General features: G+C 44.0%; 1 protein-coding gene across 4 annotated transcripts in view; it reads left to right on the top strand.

Moving 5' to 3' along the window:
* The window catches only part of LOC106571843 (protein TASOR), a 28,358-nt gene that overhangs the window by 1,692 nt on the left and 6,887 nt on the right, over nt 1-19,779 (top strand). For 2 of the 4 annotated variants that reach the window (XM_014145316.3, XM_014145314.3), the window contains exons 2-17: nt 5,830-5,975; nt 6,224-6,316; nt 6,527-6,599; nt 7,358-7,449; nt 8,727-9,021; nt 9,558-9,663; nt 9,797-9,900; nt 10,378-10,487; nt 10,987-11,059; nt 11,175-11,249; nt 11,400-12,164; nt 12,550-12,863; nt 12,980-14,308; nt 15,018-15,140; nt 15,543-15,702; nt 16,928-17,036. In XM_014145316.3, coding sequence (XP_014000791.3) covers nt 5,830-5,975; nt 6,224-6,316; nt 6,527-6,599; nt 7,358-7,449; nt 8,727-9,021; nt 9,558-9,663; nt 9,797-9,900; nt 10,378-10,487; nt 10,987-11,059; nt 11,175-11,249; nt 11,400-12,164; nt 12,550-12,863; nt 12,980-14,308; nt 15,018-15,140; nt 15,543-15,702; nt 16,928-17,036 — 3,967 coding nt within the window. The remainder of the gene's footprint in view (nt 1-5,829; nt 5,976-6,223; nt 6,317-6,526; nt 6,600-7,357; nt 7,450-8,726; nt 9,022-9,557; nt 9,664-9,796; nt 9,901-10,377; nt 10,488-10,986; nt 11,060-11,174; nt 11,250-11,399; nt 12,165-12,549; nt 12,864-12,979; nt 14,309-15,017; nt 15,141-15,542; nt 15,703-16,927; nt 17,037-19,779) is intronic. The other 2 variants (XM_082961990.1, XM_014145315.3) reach the window with 2 other exon arrangements.

Here is a 19,779-nt window from a genome sequence, read left to right as displayed (position 1 = left end):
TAACAAAATCAATGGGGGCCTGCGGTCAGAATTCGACCATTATTACTACACGTTTAGATAGCTGGCTAGACTAACTTACCAATCTAAAAACATTTTTGCTGACCTGGACTATTTGATTGACATAAGAGAAACTGCTGATGCACAACCAAATTTTGAAATTGCACCTTGTGTATTCTACTATTTTAACTCTCAACAGTAATATAAGACCCCGACTCCTAATTTATAAATAAAACAATTCTGAGTTCCCCATCTCTGATTTAGCTACTTTCCACTCCTTACTGCAGGACAGCAGTGCCCGGCAAGCGGGTGCAAACTCTCCCCATTTGACGGTGACATCCAGATGGTTACTATAAATATTACAAGTTATTTCTCATGTAGGCTGCTATCCCACTATAAATAAAATCAAGTGGGATGGAACAAATTGGCCACTAGCTACCACAAGTGATGCAGCAGGCACTGCATCTCAGTGCTAGAGGCGTCACTACAGACCCTAGCTGTATCACAACCGGCCGTGATTGGGAGTCCCATAGGGCGGCACACAATTGGCCCAGCATCGTCTGGGTTAGGGTTTGGCCGGGGTTGGCCGTCATTGTAAATAAGAATTTGTTCTTAACTGACTTGCCTAGTTAAATAAAGGTTAAATAAAAAGAAATGATACAGCTGCCCAGTGGGAAGCAACAGTGAGAATTGCACCTCGATATTCACACCGGCTTTCTGTAACGTTAGCTAATTGGCATGTCACGGTGACGTCCAGATGGCGACCAATACTACAAGTTATTTCTCCCTCACCCATCGAAATAAACTTCACTTTCTTTGACAAGTTTTAACTAGCGCCATGCTGCTGTGGTTGCCAGTTAGCCAGCATAAACTATAGCTGGAAAGGGCTCATCAGGACGACCGATTGAACCGAATCCATTTGTCTCCACGTGACTCTCAGCTGTGCAGCATACGTCATCAATTTTGGCACTAGGCGTGTCCGTATAGCCTCTCACGACTGATACAATGGAGAACGTGCATAAAGATGGCAGAATTCCAATATGTCATTGTTTTAGCACTATCTACTGAGTTTTTAAACTATGGCGTGCGATGTGGTTCAATGTGCCAATAAATCCGCACAGTCTACTTTTTAGATTTTCAAATTGACCGCGTCTTGAAGCTAAAATTGTAATCACGTATACTCTGCTAATGACCATACAAAAAAAAGAGTAACTGAGAACTTAGCAAAACAAGGACTTTGTGGTAAATGCCATCTTTGAGCACTTCCGCTATTGAATTGGTATACAGTCTGAAACAGGAGTGCAAAATCGTGGAAATGTTCCTTACAAGCCAGAATGTTTAATCAAATTAAACTGGTTGTCTGTGCGGTTGGTCCTTCAGCTGGACATGCAAAACCATGTAAACATTCTGTCTTGTAAGGAACATTTCCATGATTTTGCACTCCTGTGTTTCAGGCTATATACCAATTTAATTCTGTATCACAGTCTGATTAATCAGCCAACTTCCCATCAAGCCTCCATATTCCTTGGGTCTACACAGAGGCTGATGTGGAGAGTGAAATTAGTTTTGATGATGGTATTCAGCCGAGGACCCAATTTGAAGGCTTTTTGGTGGAAAATGACTATAGTGGTGAAGTCCACTCGGTTGCACAAACACCACACCCATCTAGACTGGTTACCATGGCCCTTCAGTGAAGCTTCAAAGATAGTCAGCCGTCGTCCCATATCTTCACAGATTTGATACAGATTATGGAAGACAAGTCCAGACTTTAATTTTATTCCCGTGCTCACTCGAAATAGTGAACCCATTGGTAATCCAGGAGTGTAGCCAGACTAGCAATCTAGGCTAGATCATTCTTCAGATGGGTTACTGTGCTGTTATTGGCTTTTACATAAACTTTTTTGGGCGTCAGCATGCTTCAGTTCGGCTGGCGCTTAGCCGAACCGAACAAATGTGCTTGCGCACTCCTTTAAAAGACCTTCGCTTGAAAAAATGCAATAGTACTGTTTGTCCATTTTAAAGACGCCCTAGCCAAAATGGTCAGAATTAGTTTAAGATATCTCAAGAAATCTCATTAATTCTGAGCTGTTTGCCGAGGAGATCTTAGTCGCGCAATTTTATATCTAACAAAGATGTTTGGTTCAGTATTTCTCAATGAAAAAATGAGCATGAGAACGAGTCGTCTCTCGTTGAATGACAACAGACTTTATTTAAGAATCCCTACTGTTGACCAATCACCGACAAAGGGGCGTAAACTTCGGCTTGCCTCCAGAAAAAAAGTTTTAAAAAAAATAACAAAAACGTCACAAAATGTTGTCATAATATATGCACAAACTGTTTCGACCTGGGGAGCATGCGGATGTCTTTAGACGACTACTATGCAATGGACACAACCATGGGCATTGGAAGCCTGTTTTGTCATGGGTCCACTGCTTCGATTGTCATCGGAAAGAATTCTAGCTATGCAATGGTGCCCGCTATATTCACAGGTTGTATGTGTTTGGTTTTGTAGTTGTGGAGATGCAGAATTATGATGGCACAGCCTGCAAAGTTCATACAAGTTGCTCTCATGGGCATATAGCTACATGATATCTCATTTTATGTTAGATCTAGAATCTAGCCTATTGCTTGATGGGTATGTCCCATGCATTAGGTGACTGTAAATAGCCAGTTAACCAATTTTCAGAATGCATATGATAGTTTTAGATGTTCCAGTTTCTTAGTGTGATGCCAGCTCTGTTGGAAAATAGACTGGTGGATGAAACTTGTTTGAAAATATTTCATCATCATCATAATTGAGCACAAAGTACATTGAGAGAACTTGGCCATTTTTGCATAACTATTGAATATAGGGTGGTAGGGTCATTTGGTGATCTGATGAAGTAGCATTAGATGAAGATAGGGAATTGCTATTGGTAGTGGTCTGCATTACAGTGCAGCCCCATCCTATCACTCTTAACAATGGCAACCATTTGGGAAAGTGAAGCTCTTTAGTGTACTAACCATCTTGTATAGTTGGGGTATGTCTGTTGATGTTTTGATATGTTGTCTATCATACTGACCTCATGTTCTGTGAACATCTGAGTTGTGGTCAATTCAATGTCCATTGGACATGGGACATTCCTCATAGCAATGACATTCCATTTTAGAATAGGACGGAATGAATTGACCCCAACTCTGGATCCCAAATGCCATTTCTTATGTCCCCAATTCATATATTATTTGCCCAATACTATTTTCCATACCTGGCAATTTATTAAACCTCTCATCAAATTGTATTTGTCACATGCTTCGTAAACAACAGGTGTAGACACTGAAATGCCTACATATGAGTCTTTTACCAACAAAGAATTAAAGATGAAATAGAAATAGTGACACAAGGAATACTGTAAAAACACAACGAATAACAACAATCAAAAATAACATGGCTATATACTGGGAGTACCAGTACCGAGTCGATATGGAGGAGTACGAGGTTATTGAGGTACATATACAGTGCCTTGCGAAAGTATTCGGCCCCCTTGAACTTTGACCTTTGGCCACATTTCAGGCTTCAAACATAAAGATATAAAACTGTAATTTTTTGTGAAGAATCAACAACAAGTGGGACACAATCATGAAGTGGAACGAAATTTATTGGATATTTCAACCTTTTTTAACAAATAAAAAACTGAAAAATTGGGCGTGCAAAATTATTCAGCCCCCTTGAGTTAATACTTTGTAGCGCCACCTTTTGCTGCGATTACAGCTGTAAGTAGCTTGGGGTATGTCTCTATCAGTTTTGCACATCGAGAGACTGACATTTTTTCCCATTCCTCCTTGCAAAACAGCTCGAGCTCAGTGAGGTTGGATGGAGAGCGTTTGTGAACAGCAGTTTTCAGTTCTTTCCACAGATTCTCGTTTGGATTCAGGTCTGGACTTTGACTTGGCCATTCTAACACCTGGATATGTTTATTTGTGAACCATTCCATTGTAGATTTTGCTTTATGTTTTGGATCATTGTCTTGTTGGAAGACAAATCTCCGTCCCAGTCTCAGGTCTTTTGCAGACTCCATCAGGTTTTCTTCCAGAATGGTCCTGTATTTGGCTCCATCCATCTTCCCATCAATTTTAACCATCTTCCCTGCCCCTGCTGAAGAAAAGCAGGCCCAAACCATGATGCTGCCACCACCATGTTTGACAGTGGGGATGGTGTGTTCAGGGTGATGTGCTGTGTTGCTTTTACGCCAAACATAACGTTTTGCATTGTTGCCAAAAAGTTCGATTTTGGTTTCATCTGACCAGAGCACCTTCTTCCACATGTTTGGTGTGTCTCCCAGGTGGCTAGTGGCAAACTTTAATCGACACTTTTTATGGATATCTTTAAGAAATGGCTTTCTTCTTGCCACTCTTCCATAAAGGCCAGATTTGTGCCGTATACGACTGATTGTTGTCCTATGGACAGAGTCTCCCACCTCAGCTGTAGATCTCTGCAGTTCATCCAGAGTGATCATGGGCCTCTTGGCTGCATCTCTGATCAGTCTTCTCCTTGTATGAGCTGAAAGTTTAGAGGGACTGCCGGGTCTTCGTAGATTTGCAGTGGTCTGATACTCCTTCCATGTCAATATTATCGCTTGCACAGTGCTCCTTGGGATGTTTAAAGCTTGGGAAATCTTTTTGTATCCAAATCCGGCTTTAAACTTCTCCACAACAGTATCTCGGACCTGCCTGGTGTGTTCCTTGTTCTTCATGATGCTCTCTGCGCTTTAAACGGACCTCTGAGACTATCACAGAGCAGGTGCATTTATACAGAGAATTGATTACACACAGGTGGATTCTATTTATCATCATTAGTCATTTAGGTCAACATTGGATCATTCAGAGATCCTCACTGAACTTCTGGAGAGAGTTTGCTGCACTGAAAGTAAAGGGGCTGAATAATTTTGCACGGCCAATTTTTCAGTTTTTTATTTGTTAAAAAAGTTTTAAATATCCAATAAATTTCGTTCCACTTCATAATTGTGTCCCACTTGTTGTTGATTCTTCACAAAAAAATTACAGTTTTATATCTTTATGTTTGAAGCCTGAAATGTGGCAAAGGGTCGAAAAGTTCAAGGGGGCCGAATACTTTCGCAAGGCACTGTAGGTAGGAAGGAAGTAACAAGGCAACGGGATAGATGGACTGAGCTGTAGCAGTAGTGTATGTGGAGCAGCAGTAGCAGCAGTGTATGTGGTGAGTGTGAAAGTGCGTGTGGCGTCAGTATGCATGTGTGCGCATGTTATGTGTGTGTGGTGTCATTGTAAGGAAATGGAGTTCATCCTGATTATGCTGCAGCACCATCCTGATATGCTGCAGTGCTTCCAAGCATTACTCACACAACACCACCTCCACAACCCTTATGTGCCCAATCCCAGATCGACCCTCTAGGCACTTGTGTAGATATGAAAGGATTCAAAAGGAAAAGCAATATGGAGAAGAAAAATCCACCTTGTCACGCGGAGGGAAGGTGGTTTAAGCATAATGCTAATACCTGTCTAATCTCTTGAAATCTCCATAAAGTGCTTAGATGTAGGGGCAAGCGGTTTTTATAGAATTAGACAATGCTATTCCCAAAACAGAGTAAAGGGGATTCTGTAAAGAACTGTCATTACAGTGTGAAACGTGTTTTTCCAAGTCTGCACCCTCTTAAACACACTTACTAATCCCTTTTGACAGTTTAAACTGACCAGATACCCAGAAAGTAGCCTATTGAGTGCTTAAAAGTAACAATGCATACAAATGAACAATGTCATCCTGTTCTATGTTGTGCCAATCACATCCCAGATACTAATCCACTGTTTCTCTCCTCCTAGGCCTGTACCAGTTTCTGCCCCCTGACTCCCGGGAGTTTGAGGGCCTTGTGAAGATTCTCTCCTCCTCCTACCTGGATGTATCGTCCAGAGGGACATTCTCCTACAGCAAGGCCAGGCTCATTCACAATGAGCTGCTGGAAAAAGAGGTAGCATCAGCAATCCCCCCCCAGTTAGCCTCTGGCTGTTCTCAATGTCAAGATGTTATTTGAAGTTTAGCAACAGCTCCATTTCCTAATGTTCAAACAAAACACATTACCCACTGCTTATATTGTCCCCAGACTGGCCTAAAATACTAATTGATAATTTAGCACGACCAATGACAAATACGTACTTCATACCTCATTCACCCACCCACACATCTTTTCTCATGATGCCATGTTTTCCTGTGTGCCAGTTCATTGAGAAGAGGAGGGAGCTAAAGCAGGAGGGCCGTACAGACCCAGAGCTGGTGGAGTCCTACTGCTTCATGTTCCCAGACAAGTCTAAGGTGAGCCTGAGGGCTTGCCTGCCTCACCAGGGGGTGTGGTACAGCTCATTGATTTACTACTCTGATCTGATGTTGCTGCTACAGTGAAGTCTGGATCTTTCGATTATGCATTAGGTCTACAATCTGAGTTTTGCTGCTTTACTCCTGGTTTTCCTTTGAAACCGTTTTACTTTCTTTTTTGACTTATAATTTGTGAATTACTTTTTCCAGCTCCCGTGGATTTGTGAGAAGGGTCTGTCCGTGGGACACTCCAGGATCACTGCACTTGGAAATCCAGCAATGGGTGGGTGTGTGTGTGCCTGTGTACTTACTACCAAATGTCATGCATTATGTTGTTTTTAGGGAGAGTTTGCAAATGTCAAATTTGTGCTGTTCACCTTCTAAGGATTGGACTCGGGAAGGATAGCTTTTCTCGCTAATGCGTTTATCTAACTGTTAGATGTTTTTGGGCCTGGTGTATGTCAGTTTACATTTACATTTACGTCATTTAGCAGACGCTCTTATCCAGAGCGACTTACAAATTGGTGCATTCACCTTATGATATCCAGTGGAACAACCACTTTATAATAGTACATCTATATATATTTTTTTTTGGGGGGGGGGTTAGAAGGATTACTTAATCCTATCCCAGGTATTCCTTAAAGAGGTGGGGTTTCAGGTGTCTCCGGAAGGTGGTGATTGACTCCGCTGTCCTGGCGTCGTGAAGTTGATCTGCTTTTGAACAAGTTTAATGTTTAATGACTCTCTTTAATTGATGAAAAGCTGTATGCCTCAGCACAGTAAGGGCAGTTTTGTCCACTGATGGACAGCTTAGCATTTCTACCAGATACAGCTACATGAGAAGATACCCAATACATGACCTAGCAACAGCTGAGTATTGTGGAAATATTTATTACAATACATAAACTACGTTGCCTCAAACCTCAGTCATAAAATATTAGCCCACACATAGAATTAGATTTGCCAAAGGTTAAAGTTGTCTATGAATTGTTTTTGTCTCATTAGTTTGTGCTTGACATTACTTTTGTTTTGTCATTTCAGGTGTTTATCTGTCCAAATTCTCTGATTTGCTTCAAATGAACCCGTTTGAAGCAGGCACCTGTGGAGACATTGTTGTATTTAAAGTCATGAGGGTAAATAAATGTCCTATCTAACTCATTATGGACACAACTGAAACTACATGTATATTATGAATACCTAGAAAATAGTTGCTTACATTGCTACAGCCTAGCGTTGAGTGCAACCAACATTAGGGATGCAAACTAGTCACCTTTTGGCGAAATTCGCCGTTTTGAATCTAAAATAGGTGACCTATGTGATTCGTGTAGATCCGATGGGAAACGTTTTTTTTGGGGGGGGGGGCTTTGGATCACTATTAACTGGTATACTATAGTGACTCCATGCCGTTCCTCAAGTTATAAAGTGTTAGTTGCTTACTGGACCCTGGCAATCTGTGTGAAATGTTAACTAGCTAACGAACTAACTACTATCTGTGAACTGATTTTTTCCGTCTAATGTGGTTCATTTTCAGAATGAGAGAATTAGGTGAAAATGATGAGTTGCTTGTTAAACAAGTTGATTCAGGGATGAAGTGTAGCTGGAGCTGGGCCTGGCTTAAGCTGGATGCCACCAAATAGGTGAAAGGAACACCACACACGTTCCCTCTTTTTCAATACAGTGGATAAAAGGGGTATTTCAGGTGTTCTCCCTGCCTGAAAGAGATCAATTATGTCAACAAAGGGTTTCATGCTCTGCTGGCACATTATAGAGCAGATGTCCACAGGCAGAAAGTGTACAATGTAATAATGTGTAGCCCAAAGATATTGCTTTTGTGTTGAACTTGACAGTAACACTTGTGAGTGAGGGTGGATTATTACATGTTTTTACTCAGTGAACATTATTTTTTCACACATGTACCCTTGTGCACATGATCAATGTCGATAGTGGCCACTAATAGAGCAAAAATAGAATGCCTGTTTGTTTCATTCTATTCTACTTTAAGATTTTTTCCCCCGAAGTGCAATATTTAGATGTGTGTGGTCACAAGCATTTTATTATAAAGGCTGTCATGGCTAACTGCAATATTAGTGTATTGTTCTCTCTCATTTGCAGTAAAGTCTAGACAACAAATAACATTGGATTGCTTTCATTACATTTTGTTGCTGTGAGTTAGGTTCACATTAACCACTTTTTATTTTACACACAGAGACTGATGATGTAGATCATATTCTTTGTTTAATTAGTTAAAACCTGCATTTCCCCCTAGCAGGGATTTTTTTGCATGTTTCAATGCAAAAGAAAGTGTCACCTTTTTGGGCCCTCACCAGTTTGCATCCCTGCAACATATACCAGCCTGTATACCACACCAGTTTAAATTATCTGTAACCCAGTAAGTGTGTTTGTCCCTCAGGGCCGGCTGAAGAGCATCTTTGAGAACATGCCTAAGAGTGTCCTGGACCCCACGCCCAAGTTTGACTGTCATGTCTCTAAGAACGCCACACGGGTCACTTCCTTGCTGTCATACAGGGCCTTTGAGCTCACGCAGCAGTATTTCTATGAGTTTGCTTTTGATGAGATCAAGTCTCGGCCCAGGCATGTGTGTCCATACGCTGTGGTGTCCTTCCAGTACAAAGGCAAGGAGTCTGCTGCTGCACCTATGGCTGCACGCAGGTTCAACAGCACTGTCTGTGAAGGAGGAAGCAGAAGTACGCTCCCATTTCCTTTTTTTACATTATCTCTCTGCTTTATTGTGTTTGTACTGAAGGATTTAGTAATTGTAGAGGTGAAAGTATTGTACCACTACCACATATCTACAGTACTAAATCCATGTGTATGTATAGTGCGTATGTTATTGTGTGTGTGTATGCATGTGTGGGGCGGCAGGTAGCCTAGTGGTTTGAGCGTTGGACTAGTAACCGAAAGGTTGCAAGATCGAATCCCTGAGCTGACAAGGTGAAAATCTGTTGTTCTGCCCCTGAACAAGGCAGTTAACCCACTGTTCCTAGGCCATCATTGAAAATAGGAATTTGTTCTTAACTGACTTGCCTAGTTAAATAAAAAATTAAAAGCTGTGTCTGTGCCAATGTTTGTGTTGAAGTAGGTATTGTAGCATGTAGTTTGATAGCTAGCTTGTATGTTGGCTGACTATGTCCATATTTAACCTGTGACTGGGGCCATTGTTTCTATTGCAAATGTAAAGTGTTTTGAATGCACTTTAAATAAAGTTTGATTTGCCTGTTAGGGTGGAGTAGCTACACTGTGTGGAGTGGGTCGCTGGTGAACAAGGGACAGGAGTTGTGCCAGGTGTGTCTGCGCTCCTCTACACGCCATTTCCTCCCTTTCAAACTGTGAGTACCCCTTTATTATCTATACACATATTTATTTCTATAACTAAAACATGGCTGTCAGTTGTAATTCATAGTTAATAAACATGAAGTTATATAATAAGTAGATTAACGGGTGTGTGTGTTCCATTTGCAGAGCGGAGAAGTTGGAGATGAGTATGGGGATGCAGCTGGACCAGGTGAAGAGGAAGATTCCCTCTGTTCTGTTTTCCTGGGACACCTACAGCAGAACACGAGAAGGTCAGAAACACTCCCCACCGCTATAGCCTTACTCCTAGTCTGGCTCATCTATTCTCTGACGAAGACAGCAGTACATAGGCATAGAACAGGGGTGTCAAACAAATTTTGCCCCTGGGGCCTCATTTGGTCTTCAACGAGGTTCAGAGAGGCCACACTGAAAATATACATTTACTTGCCATCAACATAAACAAAATGTCCTCTGTCCATTGTTTTTGGAATTTCTGATGCTCCCTGAATGTCTAGCTTTCATTTCGGTGATTATTAGCGAGCTGGACACAGTCAAGAAAAGGTGGACCATTATCATATCTGCACAGTTTCGATTTGGTTTGAGTCATTGTTTGACACCCCTGCTATAGAATGGCAACAACAACACTGAATCTGACTAACAGCAATGTAGGAACTGTCACCCGGAATCTTGAAATCACTGTGTAGGTGTTTTTTTGTTTTGTTTTTTACCAAAGTGTGTGTGTGTTTCAGTGCTAAAGTGTGGAATGTACTGCAGCCTGTTTGAGGTGGTGGATGGGAAGGGAAAAGCAAGCACCAGCACTTTATCAGGACTAATACACAAACTGGAGAGAGAAAGGATGGTGAGTCACTCCCTGACTGTCCCGCTGGAGGATGTTTAATCAAGATAGATAATACAAAATTGTATATTTAAAATTCTCTGAAATGTACCTTGCATCAGCAAAAATCCTTACCAGGACATAAAAATAAAAATAACAATGTGACAAACACATATAAGGATTGGGGACTGTGCAGGGGACTACAAGTGATTAAAAAACAGCACGTCACAGTTTAATGGTTACACATCAAGACTAGAAAAGGAGTGGGGAGGGGAATGCGGGGTGGATCATATTGTCATACAGTACATCCTCACAGTCTTTCATTTGGTCCCCCATGACGTTTGAAATGTGGAGCAGCTAAATTGTTAAATTCCCTAGAAGGGGCGCTGTCATTTGTTCCCCATATGTTTTTAATTGATAGAGCTAATGAGAATCAGGTCATTCCAATGCCGTAATGTTAAGTCAAGAATAGTGTTTGTTTAGATGTAGTGAATGTTAACGTCTCCTTTCCTCCCCTGTGTAGGTGCTAGTGAAGCCTTTATTTGATAAAGGCTTTCTCTTCCTCTTGTCATCTACTCAGATGGTCAATCCCAAGGGTACGTCTTGTCTATCTCTTATCACGTCTCTTTCGTTCTCACCTCTCATTTCTCAACTTATCTGACATGTTGTTTGTGTGGGTTATTACTGAGGAGGTTGTTTTGTGTATTCTAGAACGACAGGGTCGGTTTGAAAAGAGCCTGCAGGCACTGTTTATCTTTCAGGAGTCCAGGGGAGTCATTAAGTACAGTAAGTATTCTAAAAGATCCTTCTTCAAACCACAGTTGCAGCTTATTTTTCCTTGATATGTGATTTCTAGTAAGAGCCTTTTATGTGCACCTTATGCACTTTTAACCACTACCTCCATTGACCATGTCCCTGCTGTCATTCTTCCCCCAGAGCAGGAGCCCCTGTCATCTGAGCCTCAGCCCCCCCTCTTGGTCTCCATGGAACCATTCATCCCAGCCCTGCACTACGCCCTGCTCAAGATGCGCTCCACCCCCGACATCAAGCACCTCAGCACCGGGGTGGAGCGCCAGGCCCTAGACTACCTGACCAGGAGGGACAGTGTCAGGGCCTTCCTTGTCCCAGAGTACCAACAGAACCTGGACGAGAGGGGCAGCATGCACCCCGCGCCCCGTCCCAAATCCAACATGGAGGGTCTGCTACGCTCCTACCTGCATGGCCCCTCCTCGGCTTACGTCCTCCCCATGGTCAAGGCCAGGGACATGATGGACAGGATCAACCAGCCCCCGTCTGCCCCGGCACCCACCACCACGGACTACAGCCCTGTGTCAGACTGGGGGGGCTCAGGAGGGTCGGACAGACCAGAGAGACCAGAGAGCAGTAGGAGGAGAGGGGGGCCTTCCCAGACCCAGGCCCATTCTAACGGGGCTGCAGCAGGGACAGGGGCCCCTCCCCAGAGGTCCAGGCTAGCCCAGAGTGAGTATGATAAGGAAAAGATGAAACAGCTTCTGAAGCTGATCCAGCTGCATAAGAAGGCTCTTGTGACGGAGCCAGGGGGGAAGGAGAGGGCCGAGGGGGGTGATGATGGGTCCTGGGAGGGCCCCCATGTCCTGAAGAGAAAACTAGAGGAGGACGAATCAGGAGCCATGTATAAATATTTACGGGGAGCCCACTTCAGCAACGGAGAGCCCAGTAGAGGTGAGCCTGTGACGTGTGTTTGTGTGAGAGAGCGAGATGGTGTTGGAGGGTTGCAAAATATTGTATGAGAGAATGAATGAGTGAGTTGGTGTGGGAGAGAGTGATAGGTGGGTGTCGGTGTATGCAAGACTGAAGAATAAGGGAAAGAACAAGTGTGGGAGGGAGACATAAGTTTGGTAGGGCAAGTTATAATAGTGTTTTAACATTTATATGCCAACCAAAGAGAAAATATTGATTTCAGGGTCTGTTTTAACACTTAAGTCTAGGCCTATATAGTCAATAATATCCTTTCTAACCTTTCCGTGTGTGCACTGTAGAAGCCTACCTTATAAGCCTGGTAAGTGAGGCTACATCCATCCTAACCAAACTGTCTCCATCCTCCCAGTAGCCCAGGGGGAGGAGGAGCAGGAGGGGGAGGGTGGGAACTACAACCTGGCAGCAGTAATGGAGAGTATGGGGATCTACAACACCGACCTGAGGGACAGGGTCAACTCCTCTCAGGCCTCCTCGGCCAACGAGACCCAGCGCCTGCTCAAGATCCTGCTCTCCACCCTCAACAAGGCCATGGCCCAGGGTGCTGCCGCCACCGACCTGCCCGACCACGGGGAGCCCACCACGGGCACGGCCAGCATGGAGAAGCCCCTGGCTGGAGCGCCGTACGCAGGGCGAGTGGAGCAGGCCCAACAGGACTACCTGGAGGTGAGATGTTTGTGAGAAAAAATGAAGTACGGACTCAGACAATATGAATGTACTGAATCCTCTGGTGTTGTGATGGAGTATTGTGACTAACCGTGGTGGTGGTGTTGTTTGTTTAGGAGCAGACGGTGTGCAGTCTGGCGAGCCTCTTCAGCCCCAGCTCTCCAGGAGAACAACACCACACCTCAGAAAACCCACCACTCACCATGGAGCTGGCCTCTCACACAGACAAACCTTTCCCCTTCCTTGATGCTCTGACTGACGGCCACCTGGAGCAGAGGAGAGGTCTGGAGGGGGGTGAGAGAGGTCAGAGTGGTGACTCCCTTGAGTGGGAGACTGTTACGAGGGAAGCCTCTATAGAGAAGGTAGCCAGGGGGGCTTCCTTGGAGAGGGCTCTGAGGGGAGCCTCTCTGGAAAGGGACAAGGTTCTTAGAGGAGCCTCTCTGGAAAGTGAGAGGGTAGCAAGGGGCACCTCCCTAGAGAGGAACAGCAGGGCGGAGAGGCCAGCCAGGCCATCCAGCACTCTGGACACCATCATTAGCCAGGAGCTCCACTGCCTCTCCAACTCCATCCAGGGCCTCATGGAGACCCAGAGGATCTACTACAACTCCCAGCTGTCCCCACGGCTGCCCCAGCACCTCGCCTGGCAGCCCAACAGCTCTTTCTCAGACTTTGTGGCACCCTATGTCGTGTCTGTCCCTGTCCAGGGCCACGTCAACACCCTGTGTGAAAGGATGGGCCAACTGGTGCCCCAACCCCGCCACACTGACTCCGCTAACGCACATGGGGCTCGTTCTACCCTCTGTGCTCCCCCCACAACTGTGCCACCCCCTCCACATGCTCTCGCTCCTGCCCCTCCCATGCCCTCTCTCCCTCCACCTCCTCATCACATCCACCTCACCCCTAACCCTCCTATTCTCACTCTCCCTTCCCCACCCCATTCCCTCACTTCCCTTCCCCCCATCCCTCACCTTCCACCCCCAACTGCCCTCGTCCACCTCCCTGACCCTGTACCCATCACGTCCCCCACCCCCAAGCATGTCCCCAAAACCATAGCACAGCCCCCTCAGGATAAGAGCGCCTCTTCCTCTCAGAGCCGGCGGAAACTTGGCACGGTCAAACAGCCACACAAGAACCTCTCCGCAGCACAGAAGCCCTCCACGAAGAGGAAGTTTGAGCCATCTGCCTCAGAGTGTGAGATCTACTCCCCTTCCCAGGCCACCATGGGCTCCCCAGAATGCACCCCCACCCGGCCTAAACAAGCCCCTCTCACAGCCCCCTCTCCCCTGACCCCGGCCTCAGCCGCTGGACTACTGATAGGCCAGCTGAAGCCTGAGGTGTTCAGCAGCCTGGTGGAGATCTTCAAGGATGTGCAGAAGAACACGGTCAAGTTCTACATCCACTCTGGAGATAAGGAGGAGGAGAGTGACATCTGTGTGGAGATCAAGGTACTGTAGGCCTCACTTATGATTAGCACCCATGTTGTCAATGTTTGCCCACAGATTAACTCCTTCTCACCAATGATTGAGCTAACGCTTCACCAATACCTTTATCCAAAGTTTCTCTGTCACAGGCGCTGAATTGTCCGCTGTAAATATCGCAGATTAGCATTTTTCATCATGAATGTTGTTCTGGGGGCAGCTCTGCAGAGTGGCTACTTGCTGGCACAGCTAGTCATAAAATCAACTTTTAAACCTAACCTTAACTACACCGCTAACCCTAATGCCTAACCCTAACCTTAAATTAAGACCAAAAAGTGAATTTTTACAATATAGCCAATTTAGACTGCAGATGGCCCATCGAGCGGAAATCGCTCAGTTCTGCCTTCAGGACAAGACTCGTCCCAATAAATGTCAACCTGCATCATTATCTGCATTGTGAATGGTCACTCAGTGGCTTACTTTTCACAGTTCCCTCATGTTGTTGATCTACAAACATCATTAAAATAACTTTCTCCTCTGGAAGACGAGCAGAGTCACACTTCATTGTATTCTCCTTGTTTAACTGCAGAACACTACTGCCATTAAAAAAACTGTTTACAATATTGCACGACTCCTCATTCCCTTATCTTCACCATGTCAATTTGGTTTTGTGATGTGTGTCGATGTCTTTGATCCTGTTCTAAACCCCTTCTTTCTGTCTCTCTCACCGTGACAGGAGTATTTGATGAGCCTGGGTAACACAGAGTGTAACCCCCAGACATTCCTGGAGAAAAACAGCAATCTGGATAAACTGCTCATCATCATTCAGAACGAGGACATCTCTGCCCACGTTAACAGGGTAACATCATCATTATCGGCTGGCTGACTGCCTGACCCGCGGACTGACTTACTGATTGACTGGCTGGCTGCTAGGATGAGTCATCATCGCCACGGCACCAGAGAGAATTCTCATTAGCCCCCCAGAAAAGATCTGAAATAATGAAATTCTAATTGGACCTGTGGAATAGATTTTTAAATCCAACAAAAAACATGGATGCAGCACAGAGATAAACATAGTGTCATTAATTGAATATGTAGACAGAGATGGAAGACATACTCCTCTCGGCAACTAGTCTGACCATGGTCATTACCTCTGTTTCACACAAATGTACATTTCAATGTTAAGTGTTGAGGATGAATTTAAAGCTGTATGTATGTGTGTCTTAATTAATGATTTATTCTGAACCATTCCCCCTGTCAGATCCCAGCCCTGGTGTCGTTGAAGAAGCTGTCCATGGTGAGCTTTGCTGGAGTGGACAGTCTAGACGATGTGAAGAACCACACCTACAACGAGCTCTTTGTCTCTGGAGGATTCATCGTATCTGACGAGTTTGTCCTCAACCCAGACTTCATAACGCACGGTGAGCCGCCTAAATTGGTCTCCGCAAATCTCCTCAACAGTCATTGTGATGTGTGGGATCCACGTGTGAATATCTTGAGTTTTCGGTCACCGGTCCTTTCCATGAAGTTGGATAAATGCCATCGTTACAGATGATTTTGAAATAACATGCAGCTATACTATATAAACTCAGCAAAAAAATAAACGTCTCTTTTTCAGGACCCTGTCTTTCAAAGATAATTTGTAAAAATCCAAATTACTTCACAGATCTTCATTGTAAATGAACCTGCACCTGTGGAACGGTCCTTAAGACACTTACAGCTTACAGACGGTAGGCAATTAAGGTCACAGTTATGAAAACTTAGGACACTAAAGAGGCCTTTCTACTGACTCTGAAAAACACCAAAAGAAAGATGCCAAGGGTCTCTGCTCATCTGCGTGAAAGTGCCTTAGGCATGCTGCAAGGAGGCATGAGGACTGCAGATGTGGCCAGGGCAATAAGTTGCAATGTCCGTACTGTGAGACGCCTAAGACAGAGCTACAGGGAGACAGGATGGACAGCTGATCATCCTCGCAATGGCAGACCACGTGTAACAACACCTGCACAGGATCGGTACATCCGAACATCACACCTGCGGGACAGGTACAGGGTGGCAACAACAACTGTCCAAGTTACACCAGGAACGCACAATCCCTCCATCAGTGCTCAGACTGTCAGCAATAGGCTGAGAGAGGCTGGACTGAGGGCTTGTAGGCCTGTTGTAAGGCAGGTCCTCACCAGACATCACCGGCAACAACGTCACCTATGGGCACAAACCCACCGTTGCTGGACCAGACAGGACTGGCAAAAAGTGCTCTTCACTGACGAGTCGCGGTTTTGTCTCAGTTGACAGTGAGAGGACGTTTCTTTTTTGTTGTTGCTGAGTTTACTCATTAGAAACAGTATTTGGTCATTTTTTTTCCCGTTATAATTCCATTGTTGCTTTATGTACCATGCAGCTGTCATTACATTCTGGTTAGTAAAGTGTTCATAGATTGTCTACATAGCAGAAGGGCATAAGCCATGTGTTTTTTTTGGAGGGGAAAGACTGAACTCTCATGACAGGTCATTTATGTGGGGGGGGGGGGGGTCAGTACGAGTATAAAGTGTTGTGTGTTAATGTGTTCCCCGTGCAGATCTGTAATGTGTTATTGTGTTTCCTGTGCAGATCAGTAATACGTTGTGTATTATTGTGTTTCCTGTGCAGACCGGTTGCAGGCATTCCTGGGGTTCCTAGAGGAACAGAGCTCTCCAGAGAACCCCTGGCAGTGGAAGATCCACTGTAAGTCCCAGAAGAAACTCAAAGAGCTGGGCAGGTCAGTAATTACCCTCCACTATTACCATTCAGCATGGCCGTCTACATAGACCTATGACAAGCCATTCAGTAACATCGTCCAGCTCATACAAAGACTGGTAAGAAAGTCTATCAACCAATAAGGAACGTCTCTGGGAGGTTCAAAGTAGTAATAGTGGTGACGTTTATAAGGCTGAGAAACAATAAAAAAAACATTATAAAACATAGGACATGATATCATGCTCTCATCAATCATTTTTCTTTTTTTTTGTCTTATGTATTTAGATTTTTTTAGTATTTATTTTATTTAGTTAACCTTTTTTTAGCCTCTCTGGGCGAGGCGGGACGAATTCGTCCCACCTACGCAACAGCCAGTCTAATCCAGTGGCGCGATTTTCAAATACCTTAAAAATCCTATTACTTCAATTTCTCAAACATATGACTATTTTACAGCTATTTAAAGACAAGACTCTCGTTAATCTAACCACACTGTCCGCCATCACGGGCTAGCTATTTAGACACCCGGCAAGTTTATCACTCACCAATATCAGATTTACTATTACAAAAGTTTGATTACCTTTTGTTGTCTTCGTCAGAATGCAATCCCAGGACTGCTACTTCAATAACAAATGTTGGTTTGGTCCAAAATAATCCATCGTTATATCCGAATAGCGGCGTTTTGTTCGTGCGTCCCAGACACTATCCTAAATGGTAAATAAGGGTCGTGCGCATGGCGCAATTCATGACAAAAAAAATCTAAATATTCCATTACCGTACTTCGAAGCATGTCAACCGCTGTTTAAAATCCATTTTTATGCCATTTTTCTCGTGAAAAAGCGATAATATTCCGACCGGGAATGTCGGTCGACGCTGGCACGAGCCTGAGTCTCACAGTACTGTAACCAGCCACTACCCAAACGCGCTACTTTTTTTCAGCCAGAGCCTGCAAAGCCACGATTCAGCATTTTACCGCCTTCTGAGAGCCTATGGCAGCCGTAGGAAGTGTCACGGGACAGCTAAGATCCTCACTCTTCAATAAACAGAGACAAGAAGAACGACACCTTGTCAGACAGGCCACTTCCTGCATGAAATCTTCTCAGGTTTTTGCCTGCCATATGAGTTCTGTTATACTCACAGACACCATTCAAACAGTTTTAGAAACTTTAGGGTGTTTTCTATCCAAAGCCAATAATTATATGCATATTCTAGTTACTGGGCAGGAGTAGTAACCAGATTAAATCGGGTACGTTTTTTATCCAGCCGTGTCAATACTGCCCCCTAGCCCTAACAGGTTAACTAGACAAGTCAGTTAACCTCTTACATCTAGACGTTCCGCTAGCGGAACACCTGCTCCAATATCCAATGAAGGGCGTGGCGCGAAATACAAATTCCTCTGAAATCCGAAAACTTCCATTTTTCAAACATATGACTATTTTACAGCATTTTAAAGACAAGACTCTCGTTAATCTAACCACACTGTCCGATTTCAAAAAGGCTTTACAGCGAAAGCAAAACATTAGATTATGTCAGCAGAGTACCCAGCCAGAAATAATCAGACACCCATTTTTCAAGCTAGCATATAATGTCACAAAAACCCAGAAGACAGCTAAATGCAGCACTAACCTTTGATGATCTTCATCAGATGACACACCTAGGACATTATGTTATACAATACATGCATGTTTTGTTCAATCAAGTTCATATTTATATCAAAAAACAGCTTTTTACATTAGCATGTGACATTCAGAACTAGCATACCCCCCGCAAACTTCCGGGGAATTTACTAACAATTTACTAAATTACTCACAATAAACGTTCACAAAAAGCATAACAATTATTTTAAGAATTATAGATACAGAACTCCTCTATGCACTCGATATGTCCGATTTTAAAATAGCTTTTTGGTGAAAGCACATTTTGCAATATTCTAAGTACATAGCCCAGCCATCACGGGCTAGCTATTTAGACACCCGGCAAGTTTAGCCTTCACCAAAATCAGATTTACTATAAAAAAAAAATTATTACCTTTCCTGTTCTTCGTCAGAATGCACTCCCAGGACTTCTACTTCAATAACAAATGTTGGTTTGGTCCCAAATAATCCATCGTTATATCCAAATAGCGGCGTTTTGTTCGTGCGTTCTAGACACTATCCGAAATGGTAAATCAGGGTCGTGCGCATGGCGCATTTCGTGACAAAAAAATTCTAAATATTCCATTACCGTACTTCGAAGCATGTCAACCGCTGTTTAAAATCAATTTTTATGCAATTTATCTCGTAAAAAAGCGATAATATTCCGACCGGGAATCTGCTTTTCGGTAAATAGAGGGAAAAAAAGAAAGACGGGGGCAGCCAGTGCACGCGCCTAAGCCCTTTGTCCTCTGATAGACCACTTAGCAAAAGCGCTCGTGTGTTTCAGCCAGGGCTTTGAATTACGTCATTCAGCTTTTTCCCGGGCTCTGAGCGCCCATGGAAGCCGTAGGAAGTGTCACGTAACAGCAGAGATCCTTTGTAATGGATAGAGATGACAAAGAAGGCCAAGAAATGGTCAGACAGGGTACTTCCTGTACAGAATCTTCTCAGGTTTTGGCCTGCCAAATGAGTTCTGTTATACTCACAGACACCATTCAAACAGTTTTAGAAACTTTGGAGTGTTTTCTATCCAAAGCTAATAATTATATGCATATTCTAGTTTCTGGGCAGGAGTAATAATCAGATTAAATCGGGTACGTTTTTTATCCAGCCGTGAAAATACTGCCCCCTAGC

This window comes from Salmo salar, chromosome 15 (genome assembly GCF_965601325.2).
Source record: "Salmo salar chromosome 15, fSalSal1, whole genome shotgun sequence".
NCBI classification, from domain to species: domain Eukaryota; kingdom Metazoa; phylum Chordata; class Actinopteri; order Salmoniformes; family Salmonidae; genus Salmo; species Salmo salar.
The sequence above is the reverse complement of the archived record's forward strand: the minus strand, read 5'-3'. Positions and strand labels throughout refer to the sequence as shown.